This window comes from Notolepis coatsorum (assembly GCF_963971535.1).
Source record: "Notolepis coatsorum genome assembly, chromosome: 2".
In the NCBI taxonomy this organism is placed as follows: domain Eukaryota; kingdom Metazoa; phylum Chordata; class Actinopteri; order Aulopiformes; family Paralepididae; genus Notolepis; species Notolepis coatsorum.
Genome location: NC_140166.1, coordinates 23,764,817 through 23,778,147, shown reverse-complemented (window position 1 = coordinate 23,778,147; position 13,331 = coordinate 23,764,817). Strand labels below are relative to the sequence as shown.

Below are 13,331 nucleotides of genomic sequence, written 5' to 3'. Positions count from 1 at the left end.
TGATTGTACTATCTTAAAGAAAAAATTAGCAGGAAGAAGAGATTATTTCAGAGAATGAATGTAAAATGAAAATATTGTGATGCTAATGGATCTTGTCTCCCCTCAGATCATGTAAACGGATACTGTAATTTAAAAAAAAAATTGTGATTGATTAGACTTTAAATGTATAAATGTTTAGATTAAATAGTTTTAATTGTTTTTAGCATATTCAACGTGCCCAGAAGAACGAGACCTGATGAGACAGTGGTAAACACTGTTTCATTTAAGGCAGGATAGGTTAAATAGGGATCTGGATGAATGGGTCACCAGGACTCCCGGGAGGGGCCATAGTCAGGGGAAATGCGGGAACAAAGAAAAGAAGAAGACAAGAAGGCAAAAATTGATGAGATGGACCAAAGAAGAATGGAAAAAATTGAGGAGAAAAATTGAGAAAAATTCAAATTTTTATGATTTTTGTTATTATGTTAAATTGTATGGCTAGTATGTATAGAAATTAAGTCAAGATAATTGTAATATGACATTAGTAAAATGTCAAAGGGAGGAGCTGTGGTAACCTTGACTTCATAATTTCATAATTTCATAATCAAATTGTTAGAATAACCCTGAAAACTGAAAATATCTGTAGTGAGGCATTACATAGACTCTCAGAGCACATTTTGGAGAAAACCTGCAGGCCAAGCCTATAGGGTTGTTTACACGGTTGTACAAGAGACATTCCAATCCCCCAAGAACCAAACACCTTCTAGACATGTGACAATAATAGATTACCATTTTAGGAATGCCAAAGCTGGTTCCTTTCATAGAATAATACAAAGTGTCAGTTGGTAGACAGGGTTTTGGGATGGCTCTTGTGAATTGAATAGTATTAACCTAAGACGCACTGAATATACTGGGTTAATATTATATCAACACAAACACTATTAAGGCAGAAGTCACCAGACCTCATCAGTTGAACACCACCAGGCGACACCTCTCTCATGACGACATTGTTTACTCAGTCACACACCACAGAAAAACGGTGACTCAATATAGCACTAAAGACAGTTGTCTAACCAAGATTAGAGGTCACAGGAAATATAATTGCATTATATTAGTTTAGAATGAAAAACAAGGTTGGAATAATAAAACAAGAGTATAGTAACCTATTAGAAAGTAACTTACAAAGAAGAACCATATAGAAGGAATGTTAAAATGATTGATTCATTCAAAGGAGGCCACAGTCCAACCCCCCCTCTGGCCAAAAAGGAGGGGGCTACCCATGGCTGTTACAGACACATACGACCAGGAGACACCAAATGAGGACTGCCTGTGTTTAGATACTGGTGATTGGTGGAACTAGGTTAAGAAAAGTGAGGTCATGAAATCTATAAGTATAAAACAGTGGGTTTTGGTGAGGAAGGCCAGGCCAGCTCAGGACACCCGCCACACACCGTTACCACAGGGGGTCTGAGTTTGGTCTCCACCACCACCACGACCATGGTCTACTTTGTCCCTATGTGAGTAGAAACTGTATATGGAATAATGTGATAAACTAGAGTAAGATGCCTATCTTAGGCCCAGGTTTCATCATGTGGTGACAGAGAGTACTATGGTCTTATTTCATTAACATAACATGACTAAAATGTATGTACAATACTGTCTTTTGATGTAAAAAGCCAACGAGGGCTATTGTGATTTACCTGCATCAAATCCTTTTTGTACAATCATGTATTATGTTTGAAGTGTCCTGTGTGTAACCAATGCATTATTCCAATCTCGGCCCACGCTGCAATTAAATGAATATTGGACCATAGCTACCGGTTGTCTGGCTGTATACAACTTATTCTCTACTGGCTAAATTTGGGAGCCCAGATGAGGACCATTGTTTCTATCACACTGTGATCTTTCCCTTCCTCTAGTTAACAACCTCACTACTGTGCTGTAATTAATGGATATTCATGTTGTGAATATACAACATAGGTTCTCTGGGGCAGAGTAAAAACGCCGTCGGAGAAGGCACATGTAAATTAGCCATTTCTCCCGCAGTAAAAACGTCGTAAAAAAATTCCCCGGTTCAAATTCACTCGTCGCAAATTGTTATGTTGTACGTACGTAGTATTTTGTATGTAGGTAGAGGTGTAGTAATAAGACTCAGGATGCAGTTTACTCGTTAGCCTTTTAGTCAAGCATAGCAGGGTACAAGCATGGTCTATCTCATACAGCGTGGTATCAAGGAAGGAAGGACTCTTCTTCTTCTCTCCTTCTGTATGCATAACATGGCATTGTATCAACTACGCCCCATAGTGGAGACTCTTGGGAAGTACAGCCTCAACATGTAATGTTAGAGGACACAACAGCATACTAGGACCGTTACTGTTCCTAATTTATGCAAATGACATGTCATCAGCTTGTGACTGCAATTTGTTCCTGTTTGCGGACGACTCAGCCCTGCTGGTCTCTGACAGGGACAAGTTGCAGATTGAAAAAGCCCTCAGCTCTGAACTCGGCAGAATCTGCACCTGGTGTTATGGGATGTGTTGGTGGCGGGACCCAAGTAGTGCAGACAGAGGAGGAAGTAGTCAAGAGACGAGAGTTAAAAAATAATAATGTCTTTACTTGGCAGAATGCAAACATGAACATACGAGAGAACACGGAAATAAACAGAGGCTCGGCCAAGCCGGCGCGGGACAAGGAATTAAATAAAAGGCTACACTAGACCAGAACAAAAGACGGACTTAAACACGAAAATGAAAAGGACTAAAACAGAACACTATAGATAACTTACTGAGAATGTGGTACGAATATGAGAACTGGTCCACGAGCTGAAAGGTGCCATAGCACTATGAAAACGCTCCACGAGCTGAGAGTGCCGTAGCACAAAATACGAGAGTTGAGACTACAAAACACAAGAGACAAAACCGTAACAGGAAACTATGAACGAGCGCCGGACTAAGGCGGGGCGAGACACTAAATACTAAACACATTACTAACAGGAAACAGCTGAGAGACTAGGGATACAGAATACTGACACAAGAATACAAGGGGCTAGACTAACTAATACACTAGACAGAATGAATACCACAAGACAAGGACACTAGACTAAACAGGCAGGAATATTTACAGACACAAAATCATAGGCAGCAATAAGGCAGAGAACAGATGTTATGGTAATGTTAGGGTAATGTTTGGAATTGTTCAAGGAGTTCAAGACAAGACTGTTCAAAGGTGGACCACAACACCTGGCTCGCTGATAACAAACTATCATTACACCTGGGTAAAACAGAGTCGATTCTCTTTGGATCAAATAATAAACTCAGCAAGGCCAACAGCTTCTCTGTTACAGTGGGTGACAATATTGTCACAAGGAAAGATGAAATTACATACCTGGGTTCCATCCTAGAGGCAAATCTTTCCTGTGACAAAATGGCAACCAATGTAATAAAAAAAAGTCAACCAACGAACAAGATTCTTGTACCAGGTCCGGATCTCCTCTCTGGTAAACAAGAATACCCTGAAGACTCTAACAGGAACACTCATTCAAGGCAAGGGTACTACGACTATGCTTACACCTCATGGTACCAAAGCACCTCAAAGGCACTAAAAACAAGATTACAAACATCACAAAACAATCTGGTCAGACTACTGCTTGACCTTACTCCTAAAACCCACCTCACCCCTGCCCACTTTGACATCCTAGGATGGCTTAGAGTAGACGACAGAGTACAGCAACTTGCAATGGGCCTGGTCTACAAGATACACTACACCACTAAGGTACCCACATGTCGAAATACTTCCCAAAGGTCAGTGAATACCACGACCACAACACCAGAGGGAGTTCCACAAATCATGTTCAACCCAGATTTGGCTCAAACAAGGGACTAAACACGTTTAGCAATTATGCCACAACAATGTGGAACGCCCTACCCACCACAGCCGTAAAATAACGTGAATCCCTACCCACCTTCAAAACCGCTCTAAAAGAGCACCTATGGGAGGCTGCAATTCGAAACTGGCCCGGGTAAATGTCCAACCCCCCCCATCCACCCTATCCACAGTTTCCTCCCCCTCAAATGTATATATTCTCTTTTAGAAACTCTGTCTGTAAATAAACAGTACTGTATATTTGTATGTCATAAATGTTATGAATTGAAAATGGGGGACCCTGATGTAAACAAGACGAAAGTATTTCTCTGGTCTGCATCCCCTTAACAATTGTGTGTATTGAGAGAAAACAGGTGTTTTGGGGTGTTTTTCAATGTATGTGATGTATAGATTGGGGGGAGATGGTAGCATCTAAAGTAGGGATGCTCGATATTGGCTTTTTTACCGATACCGATATTCCGATATTGTCCAACTCTTAATTTCCGATACCGATATCAACCGATATCAACCGATACCGATATATGCAGGGTTTCCCCGTCCAAAAAACTGAATAATTTCAGGCAACTAATAATTTCACTGGATATATATATAACAAATATTGTTATTGTTTTTTTTTGTTTTTAAACCGATACCGATATTTTCCGATATCACATTTTACTGCCGATATCGGCCGATAATATCAGTCTGCCGATAATATCGGACATCCCTAATCTAAAGGTGCCAGGTCAGAGAGGTCGAAATGAGCAGGAGACGGTGGTTCAAAGCGAGCAGGCTGTTAGTGTGAGTACCACACTGAGCAGGGCAGAATGTTTTGAATTCCCCAGTACATCAACATTGATAACAGCAGCACAGGGCACAGAAAGCAGAGCGGAGAGAGGTTCATCATTAATGAAACAGTAATGAAACATTTAGAATGTGTGTCTAAAGGTTAAACGCGGTTGTCATGGCAGCGGCACCTGACAACCAGAAGAGGGGCAGGCCGTCGTTGCTATGGCGAGAATATAGAAAAGCTAGTTCCTTCCGGGTGTAAGCCAGACCAAGAGCGACTAAGGGCAGACGACAATCTGACTAGGACTGAGATCACACAGAAGAGACTCCCTCCCCTCGCGGGGAGGGGAGGGGAGGACTGACGTGGCACGACCACGACGACAGGCTTCTGGAATACCCACCAGGCCGCGAGGATCCCCGAGCGGGGTTAAAGGAGAGATCATTAGAATAGACTTTTCATGGACAATACAATCTGTTAACATCTGAGCTGAGGCTTCTGTTTATGAAACTAAACAACGCTTTTCCTTGTAAGGTAGTACGTTGTCAAAGTGTCAAATTCTTACGAAGGTGGAGAATTATTATGGTGGCGGATTGCACTAACGGGGAGAGATAAGGATTGTACAGCCAGTATATGAGACGTCAGGATCATTAAAAGTACACAACGCAGAGGGAGTGGATGGAGAGAGGATAACACAAGAAGACAGAATCTAACAGTATTGAGCCGTACTGTATTGTACCCATTCAGCAATCTGTTAATACAATTTTCAAGCAATCAATCAATCAATCAATCAATCAATCAATCAATCAATCAATCAATCAATCAATCAATCAGCGCACACAATGGAGGTTCTCATGAGGCAAGGTCTCTTGAATGCCAGAGGAAAGCCTAGGAAATTGAGTTAAACAAAATCGGGGTAATTGATAATGTGTCACATGCTGAGGCAGTGAAGACGGTGAAGGACAGGGAGCCAGGTCAGTCAGTTTGGAAGAGGAGGAACAAGAGGAGTGTATCTTATTGTCAAAAAGACTATTCTTGGCATTTTCCATTTCCATTTAATGATTTAACTGAAGCTTTTATCCAAAGTGACTTACAAATTGTGAACAACAAGTCAGCAGGAAGGGTGCATCTCTGACGACTAAGGGTAAATTATATTGTTCATCAAACAGTGTCGAACTTGGATGTTACACTTTGAGTGTATATTAGTATAGTAGGTACTGGTAGTAGTATAGGTGTAACGGTTGTGACAACGTCACCTCAAACTACGATGCCCGAGTGGGAGTCGAACCCCGGTCTCCCACACCGCAGGCAGCAACACAAACCGCTATATCAAGAGGTGAATCCACTTCTAAGTACTGGGTCTATGCGTCTTTTGAGGATGTGAGAGTGAGTTTAACCCATAGCGCCGCTACTCACCCCAGCCCTTCTTGACTGCGCTTCACGATACCATCCGTTACACTCACCCTCTCAAACTCACTCCACTCCACCCAAGGCATCCAAGTCAATCGGCACCATTGTAACGGTTGTGACAACGTCACCTCAAACTTCGATGCCCCGAGTGGGAGTCGAACCCCGGTCTCCCACACCGCAGGCAGCAACACAGACCGCTATACCAAGAGGTGAATCCACTTCTAAGTACTGGGTCTATGCGTCTTTTGAGGATGTGAGAGTGAGTTTAACCCATAGCACCGCTACTCACCCCAGCCCTTCTTGACTGCGCTTCACGATACCATCCGTTACATAGGTATAGTAGCATAGTACTTAGTGGATAGTAGTATAGGCATAATAGTGTAGACATAGTAGAATAGTACATAGTAGGTAGGTAGTAGTAGTACATAGTAGTGTAGTAAGTAGACATAGTACTATAATAGTACATAGTAGCTAGTAGTATGGACATAGTAGCATAGGTACCCAGGTGAGGTATACGCCGGGCGGCTTGAAGCCTTTTTACAACGCATCCGCGTTTCCGGGTTCCCGTTTTGCGCTCTGATTGGCCAGGTCATGTGACATGAGCGCCAATCGTGGGACGGCAAGTTTCTACACTGGTTAAGCTTAGGCACTCTTCGAAGTTGGTTAAGGTTAGAGTTTGTCTTAGAGCGTGACGGCAAGTTATTTCGCCGGTTAAGCTTAGGCACTCTTTCAAAGTTGGTTAAGGTTATAGTTTGTCTTAGAGAATGGCGATAGAATGGCAGGTAGTTTGCAGGCTGTTCGACGCGGAAATGGGCAAACACGCTACATGTCACATGACCTGGCCAATCAGAGCGCCGGAAACGCGGATGCGTTGTAAAAAGGCTAGAGTTTGTCTTAGAGCAGGGCGATAGAACGCCTGCCCTGATTCCAAACTCTAACCTTAACCAACTGCGAAAGAGTCGCCTAAGCTTAACCAGTGATAAACTAGGCGTTAGGTAGTTTGCAGGCTGTTAGACCCGGAAATAGGCGCCGAACTTGCCGTCCCACGATTGGCGCACATGTCACATGACCTGGCCAATCAGAGCGCAAAACTCGAACGCGGAAACAAACATTTGTTGTCGAAAGTATAGACGCCTCCCGGGCCTTTCTTTGTGGAGTTTGCATGTTCTCCCCTTGCTCGCAAGGGTTTCCCCTCCAGAAAAAGAGATAAACCCAATGGAAAAACATGCAGAACAGATCGCTGACAGACAGGACCTGGATTGGTCGACCGGGTGCACACCCCATGTCTGCTTCCGGCTGCGAAGGATGATGGGATGGGTGGGTCAAGCGCAGAGATGAAATTTAATCGGCGACCCCCCCAAAGATGCGTGTGTGTGTTTCCTACAGGTATGTGTGTCGCCCATCGCATGTGTGTGTTGCTGCATGACTATGTTGCAATTTGTACAATTAATAAAGACTTCTTCAAAGTCCAGTTTAATCTTTTAATGGGATGGAATATGAAGCTTTTGTTTAGCAAACCAGGGAATGTTGCATAATAATGCATATTATGATTTAAATTTAAATACCCGAGAGAGAGAATTAGTGAGTAGAATTGTGTGTATTCTATTTATTATTATCATGCATTTTATTTCATTATTGTAATTGTTTGTTTATATATTTGGGAAACGCATACTCGCAATCCAACCTATAGGTGGCGGTAATGCTATTGGACGCCAACCGTCGTTATACGAATTGAAACAGAAGAAGAATGACGTACATAGGAGGCAGAGAGGTAACATGGTGCGATGAGGTCAGATATATCGCTTCTAAGAAATACAACAAAGTGCAGTTTCTGATTTTTTTAAACGGGAGACCATCATGTCCAGCAGTCTGCGCTCTTTCCTCTACTCCGGCGCGATGGTCGGTTTGCTATGTCTCGGCTATGGGATGTGGGCAGTGATCGCTCCTGGAGAGGAGAGGAGGAAAGAGTTATTAAAGGTAGATATAAACGACATGACTATACCTCTATGGTGTTAATAATCAATACATAACTAACAGAGGAGTTACTGTTATGATTTCATATCGTTTCATATATTTAATGTAATCGTTAGTTAGTAATGAATGAATGAATGAACTATTGTTAAGCTAACCTTAATTTAAACTCGAAAGTCAAACTCATGTCGAACGTGGATCCAGAAATAAGCATAACAGGCTTTTAAAAGCATATCAAATCGCACAGCATATAAAACCACAACAAGTCGAAGCTAAAAGCAAAGATAACAAATCAATTAAAACACATAGCCTACAATAGTTTCCATACTACTCCAGGCAGAGTCCAGATTATTCATCCTGAGCTGATTTTCCATTTAGTCTTTATACCAAATGTGTCCAGCCCTGATCTCTTTCTCTACATTGCACATCTCATAAGGTTCCCTTCTCTAAATGCCGTTTCCTTTTTGTGCAATAGCCCTTTAAGATACTTTGATATCCATGATGGCTTGCTGTTAGGATACATCTTAACAGTTTTTACAGGTTTGATTGATTGATTGAAAATTGTATTAACAGATTGCAGAATGGATACAATACAGTACAGCTCAATACACACAATTGTTAAGGGGATGCAGACCAGAGAAAGAGTTTCGTCTTGTTTACATCCTCAGTGGCTCGCCTTCAGATGGTGCAGAACGCCGCTGCCCGTCTTTTAACTGGCACTCGTAAATACGACCACATCTCACCGATTTTATTTTCACTCCACTGGCTCCCAGTGCACTTTAGGATTCATTTTAAAATTATTTTATTTGCTTTTAAAGCCCTTCATGACCTTGCTCCACCCTACCTCTCTGAGCTGTTGCAGGTCTATACACCTTCTCGCTCTCTCAGGTCAGCTGACCAGCTGCTCCTAGTAGTGCCTACAACTAGGCGTAAGCTCAGGGGGGACCGTGCTTTCTCCGTTGCCGCCCCCAAAATGTGGAATGAGCTGCCACTGCAGATTAGGCAGGCCTCATCACTGCCCCGTTTTAAAGGCCTCCTTAAGACCCACCTCTTCTCTTTGGCTTTCGACACCATGTAGCTTGTTGATTTTATGATCTTATTGTCTTACTGTGTTGTTGTTGTATCGTTTTGTTACTGTTTCCCTTGCTTTTAAATATTTTTTTTAAGTACTCTGATCTATTTAAACTTGTATTGCTGCCTATATTTACCTAATGTTTTTTATCTCTGTTTTGGTACTCTTGTTTTTTTTAATCTATTTTTAGTGCTGCTAATAGTTTTTAATATGCTCCCCCTGTACAGCACTTTCTGCCCCTGTGGCTGTTAAAGCGCTTTATAAATAAAGTTGGATTGGATTGGATTGGATCAGGGTCCCCCATTTTCAATTCATATTGACATTTATGACATACATGACATACAGGTAGACATACTGTTACATCTAGAGACATTTATGACATACCAGATCTACAAATATACAGTACTGTTTATGAGTACAAAAATAGTCTAAAAAAGAGAGTATATACATTTGAGGGGGAAGAAACTGTACATTGAAGGAGGTTGGGTAGGTGGGGGGCATTGTGTAGGTGAGGTGGGAAACTACATTGGAGGTGGTTGGGTGGGGGGGATTGGTGTAGGCGGGTGTGGGGGGGGGGACTGTACATTGGAGGGGTCACTGTATTCTCACAATAAGATATCCAGCTACAAATAACATCAGTAAGTTCATCAATGTCATTACATGACTCTTTGAACATATCCCAATCAGTGCAGTCCAGACAACCCTATAGAGACAGACAGGCATCATCAGCATCAAATAACAAACTCAGCAAGGCCAACGGCTTCTCTGTTACAGTGGGTGACAATATTGTCACAAGGAAAGATGAAATTACCTACCTGGGTTCCATCCTAGAGGCAAATCTTTCCTGGGACAAAATGGCAACCAATGTAATCAAAAAAGTCAACCAACGAACAAGATATATATATTTTTTTAATAATAATAATAATAATAATAATAATAATAATAATAATAATAATAATAATAATAATAATAACGATAATAATAATAACGATAATAATAATAACGATAATGACAAGATAATCAATTAAATCAGAATAATGAAAAACAAACAAGATTCTTGTACCGGATCTCTTCTCTGGTAAACAAGAATACCTTAAGACTCTAACAGGAGCACTCATTCAAGGATACTACGACTATGCTTGCACCTCATGGTACCAAAGCACCTCAAAGGCCCTAAAAGCAAGACTACAAACATCACAAACAAACTGGTCAGACTACTGCTTGACCTTACTCCTAAAACCCACCTTACCCCTGCCCATTTTGACAACCTAGGATGGCTTAGAGTAGAGGACAGAGTACAGCAACTTGCAATGGGACTGGTCTACAAGATACACTACACCACTAAGATACCCATGTACATGTCGTAATACTTCCCAAAGGTCAGTGAATCCACGACCACAACACCAGAGGGAGTTCCACAAATCATGTTCAACCCAGATTCGACTCAAACAAGGGACTAAACACGTTTTGCAATTATGCCACAACAATGTGGAACGCCCTACCCACAGCCGTAAAATAATGTGAATCCCTATCCTCCTTCAAAACCGCTCTCAAAGAGCACCTACGGTTGGCTGCAATTAGAAACTGGCCCCGGTAAATGTCCAAACCCCTCCACCCACCCAACCCCCTCCAATGTACACTTTCTTCCCCTTCGAATGTATATATCTTTTTTTATGATCTCTTTCTCTTAACACATCGGACGCCAACAACGTCATAATTCGTTATTGCCCGCCATGCGTTGAACGCCAACAACGTGATAATTCGTTGTTGGGATCAATATTTCATTTTTTCGCCATGGCATTCATAATTCATCCAGCCTCCCTGCAGGACTGCAGCTGCACCCTGTCTGATATTGCAACGCCTCAATACCGCCGCCTGGTAGATGATCGGGCGAGTTACACTCCACGCCAAACAGGAAGTGGCGCTGGTGCATCGAGGAAATCCCTCCGGCAGTAATATCTTGTTACGTGGGTCCAGACAAACACTCGAGTGCATCGGATCGCTTTCGAAACGCAATAATCTATATGATTTCGGCGTTTATTGCGTCATACAAACGGGAAATGGATCTAGCAGATCGACGTCAAATAATAGGAATATTTTTCCTCCAGTCTCATCTGCGAACGGTAAGAGGAATATAACGTTATTTTCAGCCCGATTGTTTATTCATTTCACAGCAATCCATCTGAACAATGTATCAACCCATACTAAATAAAGAACTTAATAATAACTTGCGTTTTTGGAATTACAGCAGAAAACCTTAAAAACATACTTATATTCTTGACGGTATTAACACAACAATACGATAGATACCCGATGTTGAATGGGCCATAGTAATGACGATATAGCTATAATATTTAAAAAGTTATAGCCCTGCAAAGAAGGTAAACATCTCCATCTCATCTCCAATGATGGGTACAATGCACGGCGCCCAATGTGTTAAACAGTACTGTATATTTGTATTCAAGATTCAAGAGTTTTATTTGTCACATGCCCGCTTCAATTGTGCAATAATACAATAATAAAATAGACATAAAAAAACAGGTAATAAAATATACATAAGAAGGGCATGATAAAATAGACATAGCTATTCCTGAGTTTGTATGTCTTGCATGTCATAAATGTCTTTTTTTTTTATCCGCTTTTTTCTCCCCATTTTCTATTTTTTTTTCTCCCTTCCCAATTTCGTATTTCCAATTCTTCCCTCCCCTGTCTTGAACGTTGCTAGACTATGCCTCCCACTGGTCGGCTGTAGTGAGGATAGAAGCCTTGCATCACGTGTCCCCTCCGATACACGAGGAGGCAGCCTGTCACATCTTTTCACCTGCCAGCACGGACTCTCATTGGCGAGGTGTAACGTGTGGGAGGCTCACACTACCCCCGCCATTTCCTGTCTCTGCTGTGCAGGCGTCCCCAACCGACCTGTAGGAGTCGCTGTCCACAATGTCCAGATTACCACCCATCGACTTCCACCCGCTAACTCTGCCAATTGAGTTAGTATGACGGCTGGCCCAAGCCGGAGGCAACGCAGACAGCCGGAGTCGAACCCGGTGTCTCTTGCGTTGGTGACGAGCGCAATGTCTGCTGCACCACCCAGCTGCCTATACATATTCTTTTTATATGATAACACTAAATGTGGACTTAAAGATGTTAAGAGAGAGATAAGGGGAGGGGGGTATTTGTGTATGCTTGTGGAGAAAAGGAACTCAAAATAATTTATGGCAATGTAAATTTGACTAAAATCCAATAAAAATATTGTTAAAAAAAGAATGTGTTTTTAGTGTACCTAGAACATAGACCGGTGTTCCAGTCCAGTAAATGTGCTCTGACTCTTTCTATTACACGATTACCTGGAGACTAACTCCGTTCTCGATTCACTGCCCACCAGAATCTTCCGGAAGCAAACCCGGTCCGGATGGAGGAGACGAGGAAGAGGAACATTCTGGTGATGCAGGCTCTGAAGGAAGCTGCCGAAACAGATGACAACCTCGCCAGAGGATTCAGAGGATCCAAAAAATAAGACTACCAGCACCGCACCGGACCTCGTGCTGAGAGACGTTGGCATTGGCTGGGCCAAAGCGTATTTAATGATTGAAACCTGCACATGAAATGTTTAAAAACGGCTATAGGTACCGTCTTATTTTCCGCTGAAGTGTTTGTCATTCTTGCATATATAATAAAAACAGAAACACTTTCTGTACAAATGTGTTGGTAGAGCCTGATAGATGAGACCCACTTTCCCCACGTTTAATTTCTAGCGCAAGTGTTGATGAAGGGATGTTTTAACACGAACACCATCTTTGGTGATTGACTCAAACTATCTGATACGTGCTGTTGTGAACATGCAGGTCAATGCCACTATACTGCCCTGTCAAGGCAGACCGCAGTAACTTCTAAACAGTAAAACTGAGAAAAATGTCTTTAAAGTTTTTTGACTTGCCATCCAAAATGTGTTATAGGTAGATAGATGATAGTACCCAGTCCCAGATTTAACATGTATTAATGAAGTAATCTTTAGGCATACAAAAATATGACGTAGTTATTTGAATTAACCCAAAAAAAGCAGATACTGCACTCTGCTGCACGATTTCCTTAAATAAGTATACAGGTAATGTACAGGCAAAGTGCAGTAACTTCAAATACAATGTTGTTTTCCCTCCAGCTTTCATAATTTAACCTAGCCATTTTATTTGGATCATCATCATTCCAATATATTCAGGTATTAAATTTCATTTTCAAAATGGCTAGGTTAAG

The 13,331-nt window shown here is 41.8% G+C and overlaps 1 protein-coding gene across 1 annotated transcript; it reads left to right on the top strand.

Moving 5' to 3' along the window:
• Positions 1 to 7,791: 7,791 nt before the first annotated feature.
• On the top strand, positions 7,792 to 12,768 carry uqcc3 (ubiquinol-cytochrome c reductase complex assembly factor 3). Its single transcript, XM_084338088.1, has 2 exons — positions 7,792 to 8,014; positions 12,466 to 12,768. Exons 1-2 carry the CDS (start codon positions 7,895 to 7,897, stop codon positions 12,595 to 12,597), a joined length of 252 nt encoding a protein of 83 aa, XP_084194214.1. The 5' UTR covers positions 7,792 to 7,894; the 3' UTR covers positions 12,598 to 12,768.
• Positions 12,769 to 13,331: the final 563 nt, after the last annotated feature.